At 40.7% G+C, this 19,666-nt stretch overlaps 2 protein-coding genes across 4 annotated transcripts in view; one reads left to right on the forward strand and one right to left on the reverse strand.

The window, feature by feature from the left end:
- Positions 1 to 4,370, forward strand: part of STARD9 (StAR related lipid transfer domain containing 9) — a 162,407-nt gene extending 158,037 nt beyond the window's left edge. Inside the window, exon 35 of the mRNA XM_054969940.1 lies at positions 1,630 to 4,370. Within this exon, the coding sequence (XP_054825915.1) occupies positions 1,630 to 1,731 (102 nt within the window). The 3' untranslated portion in view covers positions 1,732 to 4,370. The remainder of the gene's footprint in view (positions 1 to 1,629) is intronic.
- A 2,442-nt stretch (positions 4,371 to 6,812) lies between these two features.
- Positions 6,813 to 19,666, reverse strand: part of CDAN1 (codanin 1) — a 60,715-nt gene continuing 47,861 nt past the window's right edge. The window contains exons 21-28 of one of the 3 annotated variants that reach the window (XM_054972613.1): positions 17,284 to 17,347; positions 15,991 to 16,069; positions 15,126 to 15,286; positions 14,192 to 14,299; positions 12,753 to 12,816; positions 11,346 to 11,548; positions 8,510 to 8,617; positions 6,813 to 7,589 (exon numbers count right to left, since the gene is read on the reverse strand). In XM_054972613.1, coding sequence (XP_054828588.1) covers positions 7,464 to 7,589; positions 8,510 to 8,617; positions 11,346 to 11,548; positions 12,753 to 12,816; positions 14,192 to 14,299; positions 15,126 to 15,286; positions 15,991 to 16,069; positions 17,284 to 17,347 — 913 coding nt within the window. In that variant the 3' untranslated portion in view covers positions 6,813 to 7,463. Of the gene's footprint in view, positions 7,590 to 8,509; positions 8,618 to 11,345; positions 11,549 to 12,752; positions 12,817 to 14,191; positions 14,300 to 15,125; positions 15,287 to 15,990; positions 16,070 to 17,283; positions 17,348 to 19,666 lie in introns of those variants that run through there. The other 2 variants (XM_054972614.1, XM_054972615.1) reach the window with 2 other exon arrangements.

Here is a 19,666-nt window from a genome sequence, read left to right on the forward strand (position 1 = left end):
GACAGAATGAAGTGAGCACGTTTTTGTGCCTGCATCCTCTCTGTGTTGGGGAGGAGGAGAAACGCACTTCCCCCAAGACTTAAAACTTAGGTAGAAAAACAGCAGGAAGTTACTTGACTGGCTACTATAGAAAATCCACATTCCAAACTGGAATCACTCCCCCACCAAACCCCAACCTCTGGCCAGCACACTCTAGCACTTGACACAATTCTGTACAAAAAGTTTTAACAAGAATAGTACCAAAAATGTTGCTCTTGGCCATTCTCAGAAAGAAGAAAAACTCTACTAATATCACTGGAAAAAGAGAGAGAACTGTTAGGGAAAGTAAAAAACGAATGACATGGATGTGTCAATGTATGAAAACAAGCAGAATCCACAGAAGTACATAAAAAGAAGCGAATGCAAGCTGTTACACTTTGATGTTATATTTTTTCTTTACTGGGTCTGGGTGGATAGAGAACAAGTCTTGCTTTCTGAGACCTTTCTTGTGACATTACTACTGTCTGTGTCTTGCTTGCCATTGGCTGCTCTGACTGCCTGTGATAATTACAGGCTTGAATCAGGTTGGTTCTGCTCGTATTTTCTGATTTGATGTTGATTCTGTTGTGTTACAACATTTGGCGTGGGTTCTGCTTAGCTTCTGTGAATGACACTGGTTCTGTTGAGTTCACCACACTCTCCCTTGCTTCAGTTGGTTCTGCTGGGATTCTCTGGTTTGACATTGGTTTTTATTGGTTCTGACTGCACTGAGAGGCTTTTGGCCACTGGTTGCTCTTGTGTGATGGTTTGGCTAAAGCTTCTGTTCCCTACAGAAAGCCTTGGATTCTCCACCACCACCACAGGAAACAATGGAGAGCAGCTGTGAGTGCCTTGTTCTGTGGCCCATAGAATTGGACCCCCACGGTCCAATTCACTTGAAACTTGTGGGATCTTTAGTGGAGAGTATATCTGCTGCAACTGTGGTGTAGGTTGTTTGGACAATGGCCCCTCCAGTCCCCAGGAAAGTTTCCCTCATAAAGAATAATGGAACCAAATATATTCAGATTCTCCCCCAAATTCCAATACTAAACTGGTATTTTTGGACCCAAATATTAGGAATACCGATATTTATTGGATTTCTGATAACTGATTCTGAAAAAATACCAAGGGTTTGTTTGTTTTTTAGCACACATCCCTAGTCAGGAGTTGGATTCAGACTAAATTTTGCAGTGGCATAATGGAACTTTCCTGCCCCCGTTGATCTCCATGAAATGCTGCTTCTGGGAGATAGGGGGATACCCTGTGGAATGACAGCAGAGTTTGTAACAAGTAGGAGGAATCAGTGGAAACTGCCCATTTAGTCTGAATCCTACTCCAGAACCTTTGGTCTCTAAAACTGTTCAGCTTTAGCAGCTTTGTAAATAATTTTATTCTTTCTGTTATCATGAATAACTTACCAATAGAATAAATGTGAACATGCAGCTTTTTTGAAAGAATTTAAAAAAAGAGAGAGCAGGAATATACAAATCTAGATTTTCTCACTTGCAACTATTTTCTCCAGGCATGATTCATTCTTCTCTTGATAGAATTCTTCAAAAGCACTTGCAGTTGCCAAACTCTACTGACTAAATCTTTCTTCGGTTTCTTCAGGTTGATCTTGGTGCCCCAGCCATTCCCGCAAGGCTCCTGAGCTCTGTTGCCAAGCGGCAGCCTTTGGTGATAGCCAGACTAGCTCACTTTCTTGCTGGTTAAGCATGCATGGAATACTGATAACAGAAACTGATTTGTCAACAAAATGTAAATACTGCCAGTGCCAGGATTTTAGTTTACTAGTTGGCTTCAGAACTGGAAGCAAGCTTTCCTAGAACTGCTAAATGAACTGCACAACAGAGCACCTGCTTTAGAAACAGGAATCCAAAAATCAAACTTTTATTGAAGTATTTACATTTTGAGGGCCTTGGTCATGCCTTCCTGTTCAATCTTTTGGAGAATCGTAGTCTCTACAGAAACTATGATCAAGCAAGACTGACTTAAAAATCACCAATGTTGACAGACAAAAGCATGTAAGCATCTGCAGTTTTAAACTGAAAAAGTCTTCAATCTGCTGGAAGAGTGAAGGAGCACTAAGACACTGATCTAAACTTGAATTTAGAGGCAGTAGGTTTGAGGTTCTTTTTAGTCCTTCACCATTACAGCAAAGCTACTGTAATGGCCTTTGCAAAAGGATGCTTGCAAACTAAGGATTAATGTAATCATTGTACCTAGTCGGTCTGCTGGTTAAATAAGATCCATTTCACGATGAAGCAAGGATATGCTGACTTTTACGAAGCTGTGTTAGTTATGGCTCTGATGAAGCAGCATCAGCTGGGTTGCTACTTACTCTTAGTTGGAAACACAAACATGACTCAGGTAGAAAAGACAAAGTTCTGTTCCAGAATCTCAGCAACACAAAGTCGAAGTGGTTGGAACTGGATAAACCAAATTCATAGCTGTAAAACATGAGCATAATGGTAACAGCTAGGTGAATCATGGAATGGAGCGCAGCAGCTGGTGTATCCAAGAGAGTCCCAGTTCTTTGTAAGAGCAGCAGGTTTCTAGGACTTCAGAATCGCAAAAATAATCTTAAAGCAGTGCAAACCTGCTGACCACCAGGAGGCTGGAACTGGTCTGGGGTCAGTGTGTGTTCTCCTTCACACTCCACTATGTGCTTGAAGTCCCTATTTATAATGCCACATAACTTTCTCTCATCTAGGCTTATTAGTATTTCACAAAACCCATTCCCTCCATGACACAACTGCTTTTTTGCAGTTTTGCTACTCCTTAAGATTGGGTTTATTGCAACAAATCATACTTGATTATATCAAATAAAATTTGTTTTGTAATTCTGTTTATAATGAATTAGTACAATCATGACACCTCTCCCACTATAAACAAGTATCTCATAGCATGTTTTATTCATGTGAAGATGTAAGCTATTTGTTTCACGTTGTTTCTAAAAATAGACTTTTAGAGGCCTAGTATAGACATCCTGTTATTTAATAGCTACTGCATCATTTTCTGCCACCGTGCTCTTGTTAATTAGCAGTTAAGGTTAGTGGTTTTACTGGAGCCATTAACTGCTCCTGACTTATTTACAGCTTTCCTGTAACAGTGGAAATAGTCAGTAATAAACTACTTTTCTTATGGTATCCAATAGTAGAAGTGAGTAGGTAATGGGGTCATAGTGAGATAAACTTTACTCATCTTTTCTCGCAACAGAACAGACTGAAGGCAGTAGAAGGAAAGATGAGAAATATATAGTATCATTGGTGCATTAAACAAATAGCTGCCAAGTATAAGCTGCAAAGAGCCATGTATGGGATACCCAGGGTTTTCATCCTTCCCTAGAAGCCACTCTTTTGGAGCCATGTATGAGTACTGCAAGACAGAGTTGCTGCAGATGCCTGCCCACCAAAGGAGGCTGTTTTCAGTAAGAATAAGTTAGTTTTCCACAATTCACAAATAATTGAGCTAGAGATTATAAGTAACTATTAGCACAACCTATCCTGTGAACTTTTGCTTGGGAGTAAGTATTCAATGCAGTAAATTTTACTTTTGAGTAAACATGCTGAAGCTCAGGCTGTTAGCCCAAATGGTAAGCATCTATCTGTTGAGAATTCAAAGCACAGAAACTATATTTAATGATTAGGCTTAGTAAAGCATGGCTGAACCAAATTATTGTAAAGTGAAAATCCCATGAGGTCATTTTCAACACCCAGTCCTCTGGATCACTTGCTTGTTTCGGGGGCTGGGAAGGACAATTTGATAAACTACCCAGAGTACCAGCAGTGGACACACTGTAATATGCGAATCAGAGAAGTATTTCAGAAAATATATCCAGTGAGCAGCTACCCCCCCCCTTTTTTTGGGACATGGCACTCTGTTAATGAATCAAAACACTTTAGCAGGAACAACATCCAAGAAGACTCTACTCTTAATACAGATGGTGCCTATTGAAGGATAATGTCTTATTGTACAGTGCATCAGATGTTTATTTTTATAAATGCATACAATTGTTTTTTCTATGTTCACAAATTAATTTATTTATATATACTTGTTTTGAAATGGTTTTATATGCTGAAGCTAGTTATTATTTTTACAGGTATTCAATTAATGTATGCTTTTTAGAAATAACTGATACTTTAAAAGTACTATTTATAAAATATTTTCTTTTGCAAATATAACACTATGGTACCTGTAAATGCCTAGAATGGAAGAGCAGTCTATTAAAATAGGGCAAAATTATTTTCTGTGAAATCTTTTACTCAAATTACTATATACCATATCTTTAGCTCATATCTGCTTTTAACCAAGATTGCTATTTTCATATCCTCACAATAAATTTCTAAATATGGAAATGGATGAAAGTAGTGTTTTCTTACCTGTTTTAGATATTGTGTATTAAAAACAACTATGGCATTTATGCCTGTCCTTTATGCACTCAAGCTAATTTACTTTTCAACAAATTAAGTTTTCATATTCCTTTCTCAACTTTTCTATAGACTGTTCAGATATCTTTAATCATAAAAAACTATTGCCTGGACTCTTGTCTGTTCATCCCTGCACACATATATAAATCCACATGGAACAGTTAAAACAAATTTTGTGTAACAAACTTACTGCTACTGGACTTAACAACGGCATGTGTTTATCATTTCACACAAAATCCAATTCTTGGATCAAAATTATACTCAAAGACTAAACTGATTACCTCACCTACAAGTCTTTTCATGAAATATGTCTTGCATCAGGTATAAGCAGCAAGAAGAAAAAGCGAGCTCCTTGTATGTCATGCACAAATTAACTATTTCTTACTTTAATCATGAAATCAAAGCAGGATTCTGAATGAAAATATTTTAATGTGTTGAGGGAAATAGGAAGAAAGAGAACTACAGCCTATAAGAAACTCAGAGCCAAGCACTAAAAACTGTTTTAAGAGTCTGTTATGTGCTGACAGATCCTTTAAATGCAAGTCTACAACATACTTGGGGAAGAAGCATCCTAGAGAAAACAAGCTGAAGATTAGGGCTGTGCAGGGGTGGGTAGATTCGGTATCCCGAAGCGGGAAACCGATTAGGAATACCCCAAAATCTGAAGCGGCAAGCCGCTTCGGGGTTCGGGAATCACTTTGGTATGCTCCGTGAAGATTTGGAGCATACTGAAGCGAGGGGGGGGGAAACTCCTCACCACCACAACCACCCACCCTCCCTGGGGCAACCCCTCCACCCCCACACCTCCTGGGGAGATCCCTCCAACCTCCAACCACTAACCTGCATTATCAGCTGGGCGGCAGCGGTGGCACAAGGCTGTGTGGCCTGGAGCCAGCCGGCTCCTCGGTATGCTGCATGAAGATTTGGAGCATACTGATTTGGAGCGGCCAGCCGGCACCGCGGCGGCCATTTGAGGGGCAGGAAGGGCTTTCTCCGCCTCCTCCGGCCTTTCCTGCCCCTCAAATGGCCACCGCGGCGCCAGCACGCCGCGACCATTTGAGGGGCAGGACGGGCCGGAGGAGGCAGCTTCACCCTTCCCCACCACCCCACAGGCTCAGGCGGCGGCAGCAGAGGAGCTAGCCTGGAGCCACCACAAGGTAGGTGGTGGGGGAGGTGGGGGGTTAATGTTTAAAGGGCAAGCAGCGGTGGGGCCCCTTAAACAAGCCTGAAGCTTTCCGAAGCATTTCCGAATGCTTCGGAAAGCTTTGCTTCGGGGAACACCGAAGCATTCCGAATCGGGTTGCTTCAGGTAACTTTACCCGAAGCAAAACCCGAAGCGCACAGCCCTACTGAAGTTACCACCCCAGAAAAATAATTGGTTTCAGGCTGTTAACATATTAGAACATTCTTTTGTATTTAAACTATTATGTAATGTTCTGCATCTAAACAGTTGGGATTTTATTTCTGCTTGTTAATGTAAGATTTTTATCTGTTGTTGTAGGTTTATTATTTGTTAAATGAAGGCTCCTTTAAAAAGAAAGCAGGTGGCTGGATTGGTGAAAGGAGTCTGCTCTGATTGGCCAGTAGCTGTACCCTACAGGGCAAAGCGAGCTGCAGTTTCTAATGAGTGTGCTGAGGGAAGAGGTTTTCAGTCTGTCTGTGGGTGTTTCAGACAAAAGATTCTGTCTAAGTCAGGCAAACTGTGTGTACCCAGGTCAGTCTGTGCATATATCTGAGAGATGATTCTTTCTAGGTCAAGCAAGCTATGTGGCGAATCTACATCTGTGTGGAAGATATGAGAGTTTAGTCTGTTAGTTAAGATATGTGTGGAAAGTTATAGTCTGCGTGACTGAGTCTGTGAATTTACCTTTGAGAAAACAATTATTTCTGAAATCACCAAGCTTAAGAAAGATTTGAAACCAATACGCTTATCAAAACTCTGCAACCATCACACTCATGTACTTATGAATAAATTCTAATTTTGTGTAAGAAAAAAGGCCCCCTTTTTACCTTACAACCACCTATGTGCTGAATGTTCTGCCACATTACCATCTATAACAAGCCTTCCTATATTACCAGTGAAACTGAGGAGGTTTAAGGAAAAAGCCTTTGATGGCAGCAATCTCTGCTAAGTGGGAGCCTTTGTGGGAGCCAGGGAGGCAGCAATATATAGCTCTCTCTCTCTCCCCCCTCCCCACACACAAAAGGTGTTAGCCTGAGTAAAGTAGAGAACACCTTAAGTGCTGTGTGGAGGTGAAAAAAGTGTGTTGGTTGTGACCAGAGCCCTCCTGAAGTATAAGTTTAAGGAAATGTAAGGAGGAGCTGAATTGAAGATCCAAAGGTTAAAAAAGAAAACAAACAAGCAAATCTTTGCAGTATATATTTTAAATTGGCAAGCAATTCACAGTTCATAATTACACTTAACTAAATGCTTCTGCTTAATACTGTTTTCCCAATACAAAATAAAAGTTTCCATATTATTAGAAAATTCCAAATACAAAAGGTATACTTTTTGAGGCACCCCATCTTTTTTTTAAAGACATGAACAAGTTAACATTTGATTTCTGAAACAATGGCAGTATTTTCAAAACATGATCCGAACTTCTGAAAGGAGGTAATTTAAAACTTTTCAACCATGAGTGCTTGATAACTAATGAATATCAGTTTCACATTGGGATTTGCCTCTCAAGGCCACACATGGATTTTACTAAAACAAGAGAATTCTCTTCAAGGGAGAATCGCACACATTTAGGAATCCACCCTTCCAGCTGTGATTGCACAGCTGTACAGATTCTATCGCCAATTTGTGGGCACTAAGCCATTTGCTTTCAACACAGAAACAGATGTGATTTTGCAATTCCCATTAAGGTGCTTTAAAGGGCTCTCAACAGTGAATGTTTTAACATCTAGATGTCACTTAGAGAACAACATGGAGCTCCCAAATTAATGTCTGACTGTAACCATACCCAAGGCATTAATGAACAATACCAGCTGCTCTGAAGCTTCATGCCTATGCTAGCTTTGTGCTGCCACTGCTCCTCTAGATTGTTCCAGCAATTCACAAGGCATAGCCTTTGGTTCTTCAATGTAGTTCTCAGAAATGAATATTCTTAACAGAGCTTCTAGTTCCTTGGAAAAGTCCTGCGACAGCAAAAACACAGAGAACAATTAAACCTACTTAACCTGTGCAAGAATTTACTTAATTCTTTAGTTATCAGAAATATGAATTTTTCTGCCATTATTGTTCATAATAGGACAGGACAAAAGCTGGCAGCTTTCCAAAGACACTGTGCTTTTCCCCTGGGGTTTTTACATTTATGTGTTCCTCCTGCTTTTCAGGAAAAATTTGGTAAAATTCAGCCATTGTCTTCTATAGGAAAATCCAGGGACTATCCAGTCGGCTGGAGGGGTCATTTTTCAACCAAACTTCACTAAATTTGGTGGGAACCTACTCCTGACTGTTCTATAAAGACACACACACACACCCCACGTTTCATAAAGAAAGTGAACAAATTCTGGAGGGGTTCACCCCCCAACATAATCTAATGGTTCTTTAAATAATCAAGCCAATAAAAATAATAGAAAAAAGTTGCAGGCATCAATCACAAGCCTACCGTCCATGCCTCCTTCACCTCCCACACTTCAGTTTTCAACTTCAAACTAGGGGTGTGCACCAGAAGCACAGCAGCAGGGAGAGGGGCATTTAATCTCGGCAGGCTGCACTCAGCCACTTGTCAGGGAAACCCCTGACAAACAGCTGATTGGCGGTTTTTAATGTCCCTCTCTCTCCCGCTGTGCAGCGGCATGGAAAGGGACATTTCAACCCCTTGAGCCAAAGCTACACAAATAGCTTCAGGAATCTTTGATTCAGGGTTTCCAAAACGGCCCCTGTACGCTGGGGCCGTTTCAGAAATCCTGCAAATCAGGTCCAATCCGGGTATTTTTCCCAAATCGGAAATCTGAAGCGCACACTCCTACTTCAAACTCCAGAATCTAGTGAAGTTTTATGGAACAGTTAAACTACCACAATAAGAAACACATCTCAAAGTACAAATACTTACTGCAGGCCATGGGAATTTTTGGAGGCCATGCAAACAGTGTTGTATCTCCGTATCTGCCATTAAACCATACTCAACAATGCCATGAAGTAAGAAAAGGAATAAGTCCCACTGAAAGAAAAGCACGGAGTATTAGGGCCACCAGAGAGGGTTTTGACTAGCTACCATGTAATTGAAATCCTGCTCAAATGGAAATAACTACCAACAGCAGAAAACATGCACTATTTAGCCCAGAACTTTAACACCCATTACAAAAAATTTAAAAAGACAAAAGCAGATCTCTTGGATTGCCTTAATGCAGGCACCCCCAACATAGCACCCATTAACACCTTTCCTGGTGCCCAAATGTTTTTAGAAAGCAGGTGGGGTCAGTTGGGGCTCCTGTCAGCAGGGCTTCTGATTGACCATTGGCTGTGCAAATTCAAATATTTTAATGGCCTCTACCTCTGAAACACTGATTTCTTTCTCACTCTTCTTTCCCAATGAAGTTTTAAAATGACTCTACTTGTCTCCTGTACTTGGGCTTCCTGAGTGAGTGTGGTTGGATCCATCTTCTGTTGATAGGCACTTTGAGGTTATGGCCACCACTTCCAAAATTCAAAAGGTGCCACGGGCTCAAAAAGGTTGAGGACCCCTGCCTTAGTGCTTTAATATATGTGCAAGAAGCATCAGCAAAAAGAAAATCAGAAAAACAATTATGAATTCATACAGCTGCACATGTATTGGATGCAGAGCTGAGAAATTAAAGCCAAGGAAGATCCCACTCTAAACTGAGAGGGCGATGTCTCACCAACTGCACCTCTTGGAGAGGATGTTTGATTATAATGGATTTGTGACTAGGAAGAGTTAAAAAATAGCGACCTGCAAAGAGCCAGGAAGATGTCCTGTATAGAAATATATAGCTACCAGCCTCTCCCTCTCATTAACCAAACGTTTCAATTATATCCTTACTTTATGTTTAAGTGGTGCGAGGCACCTCCTCAGGAGGAGTCAATGCCTTGCTCCCATCCATAGAGCCCTGTCACCCAGGCCTCTCCAAGCCTCAGACTGGAAGATCACAGGAAGGGAACCTTTGTCCCTTTTGCCTTGTTCCCAGGAGCCCAGGCCTTTCAGAGTACTGGCCTGGCACTCCTCCTCCTCACCAGCCTGGTTGCTGGAGCCACCCCTCTCTCCCTTGATTAGCTCCAGCCCTACCTACCTAGCCCTGCCCCCAAGACATGCATGGCAACCAAGGTCAGGGGTTGAAGTACCACCAGGCCTTTCTCTAGGCCTATGCTTCTCTTTGGTTGTGCCATCCCTCAATTTGGGTTGGGCCCATTGCCCCTCCCCCAATGATGCTGCCTGCCCACCTGGGCTCTTCCCCAGCCCATCCAGGGCTTCCCTGGAGCTTTGGCTGTGGCTCTGCAATGTGGAGATAGGCAAGGCACTGGCTGATGATGTCACAGGCTGGTGCTCCTTTCCCTATAACTGGGGAAAACTGCTGGCCCACTTGCCATACCAGCTGCTTCTCTAGACATCCTGAGGCTGCCTAGCTAGATCTTTGCCTCCTGCAGGGCCAGTGAACAAAACTCATTAGTTAAAGCTGTCTAACTCTAGAAAAAGGAGAAAAAGTATTCACCAAAAGCTATCAAATTCTTCCATTTAATTACCTGGCCACTTGGTTCTTATTGTGTTAGAAACATGAGCTCTGCCAGCCAAGAATTCTGAAGATTCCCCCTATTGTGCAATGATACTAGTTATCTTTCCAAATCCACATTTATATACCCTATTTCATTGTTTATTGAAATGTCTTTGAAACTGACTGTATTGATCCACAGTGTGTAATCTGCCTTGAGTCTCAGTGAGGAAGGTGGGATATAAATAATGCAAATGAATGAATAAATGAAATGGATCCCAGCACTGTGTTACTAATATTATAATTTCTGTGCTCTAAAGTCATGAATTCCCCATACCTAGGGAATTGTGGGTCTCTTTGCTACCAGTATTTGGAGATCTTGGTATTTATATTAATATTGGGCAAATTTTAGTATTTGACAGATTGCATCAAAAACCAGTCCAGCCTGCGACTAACAGACACATCTGTGCACACGCAACGGAAAAACAAGGCTAGGAATTCCCCACCACCCTTTTCTTCAAAACTTTAAAAAGCTGAATATGCCAGAGCAGGCAGATAGGGGGTAACTTCCTACAGGAATACTCTTGTTTTTACAGTTTTTGTTACAAAGTATACACAAAAATCTTTCGGACAAATCTACAGACTGGTGGAAAAGAAAACAGAATGCTAGGTAATCTAGTTACACTTTCAGTGGAGGCCAGGAAACTCACAGGCCCGCTTCACTCTTAGTCCATGCCTCAGGCGTCAGTGTAACATGAATGCAACTGGTTCAACACATCAGTGGCACGTGTGGGATAGATCAAACCATCACAGGCAGAGCTTCTACACTACCTAAAACTCTGCTCTTTATAAAGAAATCAAATCAAGAGATTTTGATGCCTGTGCTAATCAACCGTTAAGGATATATTTGGCAAATTAGATGATTTGCAATAGTTTCTTTTATGTATGCATGTTAGTATGAGTCATGACTGTAAACTCCAGTGTTTTATTGCATTGTCCTCTTTATTTGGCATTTAGCTGCATGCTTGCTTTCATATGTCATAATTCCACAATAGCCTCTTTACAGAAATGCTGTATGGCTCTTCTCTATCTCTCTCTGTTTCACTGTCTGCTGAACACGAGAAGACAAGCATTCCCCACCTTGTCTATATGGCCAGTATGAGTAAAAAGTAGAAAAAGCAATTAAATTTGGTAAGTAGCTTTAATATAATTCAAAAGCCCCACCTCACGCTGTCTGTTGTCTGCAAGGTAGGCCGTGTTTCTCCTACTGAAGAGGAGCTGTAACGGCACAGGTGCCTCAAAATCTTCTTTCCACATGGAGAGCAAAGATTTTAGGAAGGTACAGATAAGATGTTTTTTTGCTTGCTGCTGTTCCTGTTTCTTTGATACATGAAAGTTCAGCCCTTGGATAGGAACACGATCTGAAACTATATGGCAAGTAGTTGAGAGTAAAAAATGTTAAGACTCACCTCTGAGGGATTTTTCTATGAAGACAGGCAACTCCTCTCTTATCTATTTCTAGAGACTTCTAGAACTTTCACTGGGAGAAGGAGCCTTCTTAGTATTGCCAAGATCCATAGTAGAGGAATAATTACTCCAAACGCATTCTAGTAATCAGAATACTTAAGAAACATTCAGCAGAAATGAAGAGGACAGAACTGAAAGTTGTAAGAGCGCAAGAGCAACTGTGCTACACGATTATTAGATCCCACAGACTAATATGACTATCACGCTGGATTTTTTTAAACACAAAAAGAAACTCCTTTCCTTTGCCTAACTATAGTAACCTATTTGGGGGTGACGGGAACCCCCCTTTAAGGATATCTGAATAGAGGATGCAGGAACCATGTTACTGCAGCAGAGGCAGAACAAAAATTAAGAGGCTCCTCCACCTCAACAAGTTCCAGAATCTCCTAGAAGAGCTGTATCTTCAAAATGCATGAGAGGAGTTATTTATCCATATTCCCAGGAGACCTACGATGGAAATATGCTGTTCTTTAAAATATTTGCCTGTGAAATCAAAATATAACACAGAATACAGTATGTGCAGTTGAACTGAGATAGCTATCAGCAGCTAGTGTGAAAGGAGACCAATTTCCTCAACAAACGCTATAGACTATGCACACTTTTTATTCCCTCTATTAATCGTTTCAATTTGAACAATTCGTGTACCAGACAGTGACTTGCATCTGCCAAAGTTTACCACAGGTAGTAGGATTTCTGCCTGTGGAGCATGACTTTCTCACTTTCCTCCTCACCTAAAATGCTGCCCCCAAATAGTGCTCCTGGGGGATAGAGGGCTCCTAGGAACAGAATGGGAGGGAGAATTGGAGAGGTGCCGTGGGAGGGGGGAAACTGCTCTCCCCAACCCCCACACATAGATCTGTCTGACAGGATCCAACCCGATATGTTTCTGTAAGGACCTTATTCAGTTAACCTTCAGGCCTCTTAATTTCTTCCCCTCACAACAAGATTAATCACTATGTTAATAAAAGAAATATATGAATTACTGACCCTGCCTTGAAAAGGTCACTAACACAGAGACCATGCAGCATTCCACAAAAATGAGACATCCAAATAAAAAGGAAGATAATAGGAACACTGATAAGAAAGACATTTTTCAGTATTTACCTAGGAGAGAAGCCAGCTCCACAGTACATTTAGCTAACTGTTGCTCCGATGCTGGGCGTATGAACTGGGGGGGGGGGGGGGAGCAAAAGAAAGCACAATGCTGAAAAACTACCCATCAAAAATATTTTCACAGTTAAGACTTCTGCTGCTTCATTAGAAAATGTTTTGTATTGGGCACTGCAGTACTGGATCAAATCATGAGCGTATTCACTTATAAACTGCAACTTTGCCCTTAAAAACATGCAAAGAAGATCTACATCCTTTTCTGGTTGCTATTCTCAGGTATTTTAAAAGGGAAAACTATAACTAAAATACATCTACTGCTTTCATAAACAATGTAGCTGGAGGTGATTTATACTAATGAATAGAAAAACAGTTAAGAGAAAAAAGGAAGCAAGCAAATCATAGTTGAAGCTGAGATGAGTAGAGACAACTGATCAGATTGCTGTGTGGTAGTGACTACTGTATCAGACTAAAACCTGGGAGACCCAGGCTTGAATGCCCATTCTGCCATGGAAACTTGCTGAGTAACTCTAGGGTAGTTATAACCACCACCACAGTGCTTATATATTACTCTTCGAGATAGATTAGGGACCCACTCAGAGCAGTGAACAAAGACTGTGTTATTATTATCCCCACAATACACCTGGGAAGCTGGGTCTGAGAGAAGTTGCTTACCCAAGGCCACCTACTGAGCTCATGGCAGTAGTGGGATTTGCAGCCTAACCACCTGGGTCCCCATTAGGGAGGAAAAAAGATAATACCTAAATAAACATTTCATCCAAAAATTGCTAAGCTGTCCACACATATCTAAGGTGGAACCACACGAGACACATGGGCGCGTGCCAGATCCTGCAAGGATCCCTGGGAAATACAGTCTTTTTAAAAAAAAACCAGCGTCCCAATGTGATTCTCAGCTGGGGAGAATCACAACTTGAGGGACTTACTCACTCTCTCTCTCACACACACACACACACACACACTCTCTTTCAAAAATCCTCTGGAAGCTTGGGGTGGGGAATGACGTAACAAGAGGCATGAAAAAAGCCAAGGTGTTTTGCAAGCAAAAGAGAAACCCAGTCCCTCCCGTTCTTCTTCTCCCAACAGGGAATCGCAGTGTGGATTCCCCACCCCCTTCCCCGCCCCATCTCTGAGCTCCTGAAGGAAAACCGAAGCAACTGGATTTTTGAAAGAGAATCTCTCCAGTTGAGCAGCTGTTCTTTGAAAGAAAAACCACTAAGCTCAGTTTTCCTCCAGGAGCTTGGAGAGGAGGGAGGGTAAGACTACCACTCCCAGGGAAGCTTGCATGACCCAACCTGTGCTCTTCATGTGTAATTAGTCTTCTGTGTTTCCATTCTCAGAATCAGCAGACATGGATTCATTTTACCATCAGTAAAATGCTACATAAATAATCTGCCACAAATTAAACCCATTTCTACCTTTCTGCATTGAAGTGTCTGTCTTAGCCTTCCAAATAAATTTTCCAGATGGAGAAACTGGATTTCTTCATCTTCATCCCGTGGGCCCATAGTAATGCAAAGCACATCCTAGACAAAATAGTTGCTTGTCACTACATATACTCTAGGTTCCTATGAAAGTTCTTGTAACTATACTGAAAAGACAAAGCTTTGCTACACAATGCTGGTGAGAGGACAAGACTATCAGCTCCATCCATCCCACTTCTTTTCCAACAGTGCTCAGGACAGGAAAAACATGCCATATGGTAAGCTTGGGATGGAATCAATAAAGGAACCAGTGTCAGGAAAGGAACTTGAGCCTGAAAGAATATATTGGCGTGAGTTGACTTTAAGAGCTGTTAAAAGTAGCGCTACAGGTTTGAGAGGGGTTAGCAGGCAAATTGCCTGCACCTGCATGAATTTGGCACAACTGGTGTGTCGTCATGCCTTATCTCCTCTCACAAGTTTCTCAGGGCAGCAACTGTTAAGTGGAGGTTTGCCTTGATTGGCTGGATTCACTTTAAGGTGGGCCTGTTTCCAGCCATAGGGGGGTGGGGGTGCGGCTTTCCCTGCTATCAATGCTGCTGGACCACTACCTTGATCTGAATGTTGCAAGACCCGTTATCACGCTGTGTAGTCCATTGGTGAGGCCGACCTCTGGGAGTATTAGTCAGATAATCTAAGTGTTTCAGTTATGTTATCCCTAATTAGCCTTTTAGTGAGGATTTGTTATTTTATAGATGCTTGCAAAGTTTGAGTTCCTTAGAATGAAAAAATATTTCTTCTTTCTGAGTGCCTTGGTTTACTGTCTCTGCACCATAAACTGTTACACTGGGCGAACTCACATCTAAGGACAAAGGGGTCCTTCCCCTGACAACCAAGAACAGAGATTAAAGGGGGGACAGCAGATATTTACCTTGATTTCATTGATTATCTGGGAGGGAAACGTTATCTGGTGGTGGCAGTCTGGGGGGCAGCTTTTCTTCCTCTGTACGCCTTCACTGGCACCGGAAAGAGAAGGCTCCTGAACTCTCAACATGCGACTGAAGGTGGCTTTTACTTCTCTCTTAATCAAAGCTGTAAGAGACAAACTGTAGCATTCATACCATTTCACATAGTGCAAATGGGGGAATTAACATCACTGCATATATACATCCAATGGTGCCTTCTCCTCTTGTCTAAGGCTGCCACTAGTAGAGCAATATTTTGCTTCTATTTGAAGTGTGTACTTTTAAACCTTTCAGATCTAAGCAGCAGTGGAACTCTTAATTCAATAGGCTCCCATAGATGTTATCAGGCCGCCACTATTAAGTTAATATAATAATCCAGACAAGTACAATATGCTACAAAACAAAAACCAGAAATATGTGCAGAGTCAATCTCTGTAGTTTATTTAATAGTTTTGTGTGCATACCGTTTTATTAAAATCTAAAAATAAACTGAAATTTAATTTTCTAAAGATGTCTATTGTTTTCTGTTAACCTAACAGAAATAAAAAGTTAAATGAGGCCCCAAGACCACAACAGGTAGATACAGCTAGGTTCACTCTCCAAAATAACTAGGTACTGCCCTGGACATTAAATGCTATTTGAAAGGTGCCATATCTTTTAAGAGTACTGTGGATCACGAGTGAGTTTCCTACTAAAACCATCTTCATGGCCACTTCCATTCTCACCTACCCACACTAGCCCTAATCTTCTGGTGATTCAGACGAACCCTAAGGCCAAGAGATTCCCATTCAAGTCATGTACCATATACACACTGAAAATTGATCAGCCTACCTTTGATATTGGCGGAGAGCCAAGTGCAGGCCTTCTCAGTAGCTAACCCCACTGCAATATTCGCTGCACAGCTCAAAACCTTAAAGGAAGAGCAGGAGAGATTTAGTTATTTCCACTGGCAGAATCAACATTGGACAAAGCAATCTCAACAAATCAATACAAAATGGTAGCAAACAAGCACTTGTATGACAGAAAATTAAGAGCTACATTTAGCTGATGCTGTGAAAATATAACAACCAAGAAGGGGGTTGCCTCTTCCCCCACTGTTAGCTTTTGGTTTTATAGGTGGACCAATAAGGACACTTTATTGCATAGCCTGATGTAGCAACTGGATCCTTTTGTCTTAAGAACATAAGAGAAGCCAATGTTGGATCAGGCCAATGGCCAATCCAGTCCAACACTCTGTGTCACACAGTGGCCAAAAAACCAGGTGTCATCAGGTGGTCTGCCAGTGAGGAAGGGACACTAGAAGCCCTCCCACTGATTGCCCCCCCATACACCAAGAATACAGAACAGCACTGCCCTAGACAGAGTTCCATCTATACCTTGTGGCTAATAGCCACTGTTGGACCTCTGCTCCATATGTTTATCCAATCCCCTCTTGAAGCTGTCTATGCCTGAAGCTGCCACCACCTCCTGTGGCAGTGAATTCCCTGTGTTAATCACTCTTTGGGTGAAGAAGTACTTCCTTTTATCCGTTCTAACCCGACTGCTCAGCAATTTCATCGAGTGCCCACGAGTTCTTGTATTGTGAGAAAGGGAGAAAAATACTTCTCTCTCTACCTTCTCTATCCCATGCATAATCTTGTAAACCTCTATCATGTCACCCCTCAGTCGTCGTTTCTCCAAGCTAAAGAGCCCCAAGCGCTTTAACCTTTCTTCATAGGGGAAGTGTTCCATCCCTTTAATCATTCTAGTTGCCCTTTTCTGCACTTTTCCCAGTGCTATAATATCTTTTTGAGGTGTGGTGACCAGAATTGTACACAGTATTCCAAATGAGGCCGTACCATTGATTTCTAGCTTAAAAACCTGAAGGATAGGTGTGGGAAGGGGACACTGCTTGGTCCTCAATGGGAACTACTACATACACCTTGACATAACTAATGGAAGCAAAATGTTGAGATATTAAGAAATGCTTAACATTTCAACTGAAAGGTTATTTTAGGAAAAGAAATGCCCTGTTGGATTCAAGCAGTTTTGAAGTCACAATGACATAAAGAAGCCAAACTTTCTCTTGTACAGACCCAATGAGACAAAAAGAAATAAAAGGTAAGCATTTTAAAATGTACATACTGCTGCAGATATCTCTTCTGGCAGAAGGATTTTTACAGCCTCAGGGCCCTTCTTCCTGCAAAATCTATCAATGTACAAAAGAAATTGACATTTTTTTAAAATTCTAAAACATTAATTAAATATCAAAACTTCAGGGCTTTTCCTGCTCCCTCAACATTGTACCATCAGCTTAAATGTTATTGTTAAGATGCAGAACCAGGAAAGCTGATTTACTGGTGCCTCCTTTAGTTCTACACAAGCCACATCAAAGGAAAAGAAGCCAAGTTGGTTTACTGCACTGGAAGCTGTTTTGTGCAGGGCTGACACTCATTCAGCTACTTCTGTTATCTGGGAGTGCTACGGCTCACTGGGAAAACATTTGTTTACATGCAGAAGGTGCCAGATTCAACCCGTGCCATGTCCAGTTAAAAGGCTCAGGCAGTAGGAGTGATGTGAAAGACCTCAGCCTGAAACCATCAAGATTCCCTGCCAATCTCAGTACAGTACTGACCTTGATGGACCAACGGTTTGATTCAACATAGGGCAGCTTCATGTGTTCACAGGGGCACAGTTAAATAGTTGGTACCATGGTTAGAATTGAAGCAACTATAATTAAATTAAAGGGGTCTTCATACAAGCTAAGAGCATTTGCAGATGATGTGATGTTTATAGTTGAAGACCCAGTACAAATTCTGCCAAGTTTGTTAGCGCAGATCAAAGAGTTTGGAGATTTAGCAGGCTTTTATATAAATAAAAAGTAGTCAAAAATAATAAAAAATATGACGAAAAAGAAGCAACAAGAACTGATGGAAGTAACAGATTGCGAAGTGGTACAAAAAACAAAGTATCTGGGAATAGAGCTGACAGTAAAAAATACTGATTTGTTTAAAAACAACTATGAAAAGCTCTGGACTCAAATTGAAAAAGATATGATAAAATGGAACAAATTGAATTTATCATGGTTAGGTAGGATTGCTACAATTAAAATGAATGTGCTGCCTAGAGTTATGTTTTTGATGCAAATGATACCAATTGTTAAGGACAAAAAACAGTTTGAAAAATGGCAGAGGAAAATATCGGAATTTGTGTGGGCAGGAAGGAAACCTAGAGTCAAAATGAAAGTGCTTTGTGATGCAAGAGAAAGAGGCGGCATGCAATTACCTGATCTTCGACTGTACCATGAAGCAGTATGTTTGGTATGGTTAAAAGAATGGGTGTCCTTATCTAATCATAAGTTGTTAAATTTGGAAGGCTATAATGAACTTTTTGGATGGCAAGCATACTTACGGTATGATAAGTATAAAATGGATGCAATGTTCCAACACCATTACTTGAGAAGAAATCTATTGTCAACTTGGTTAAAATACAAAAAATTTATAGAGCAAGAGAAACCAATGTGGATTGTTCTGGCAGAAGTAATTAACCCGAATTTGGAATATAAAGGAGATGAATGGCTTACTTATAAAGAATTATTAAAAACCGAAAACAATGAGATGAAACTTAAAACAAATGAAGAATTACCATTAAATATCGACAAATTAAAGACTTATTTGAATCAGATCAAAAGAAGGCAGGTTTTAGAAATAAAAACTCAGAATTAGAAGAACTTTTATTGGGGGATAATAAAATAATCTCAAATGTATAAATTATTGTTAAAATGGTATACTGAAGATGAGACGATTAAGGTTCAAATGGTAAAATGGGCAATAAATTGTAATAATGAGATTATGATGGATGCATGGGAACAGCTGTGGAAAAATACTCCAAAAATTTCAACGTGTACCAGTATTAAAGAGAATGGCTATAAAATGATATACAGATGGTATTTAACACTGAAAAAGTTAGCCATTGCTAATAAGCAGCTATCCAACAAGTGTTGGAAATGTAAAGAGCATGAAGGTTCTCTATTTCATATGTGGTGGACTTGTGATAAGGCTAGAGACTTCTGGTCTAAAATATGTACTGAAATGTCTTTAATACTCCAAACTAATGTAGTTAAGAATCCAGAAATGTTATTGTTATCCTTGCATTTAGAAGACATTGATAGAAGGGACAGAGTAATACTGTACTATATGATAACGGCAGCAAGAACTTTGTACACACAATATTGGAAGAAAGAAGAAATACTGAAAACTGAAGAGTGGATACAAAAAGTGTTATATATGGCGGAAATGGACAAGTTAACAAGGAAACTGAGAGAGCAAAATCCGAAGGAATTTTTTGAGGACTGGGGGAAATTGAAAAAATATTTAGAAAAAAGATGGGATGTTAAAGGACAATTATGGTCTTTTGAGTGTTATTAAGTAAGATAAGATATAATGTAAATCTTTACCATTAAGTTTAAAATGACAACTAAGAGATAGCATTTGTAACAAGAAACGGGGGGTTGAAGTGCTGTTGGAAG

This window comes from Eublepharis macularius, chromosome 2 (genome assembly GCF_028583425.1).
Source record: "Eublepharis macularius isolate TG4126 chromosome 2, MPM_Emac_v1.0, whole genome shotgun sequence".
Lineage (NCBI taxonomy): Eukaryota > Metazoa > Chordata > Lepidosauria > Squamata > Eublepharidae > Eublepharis > Eublepharis macularius.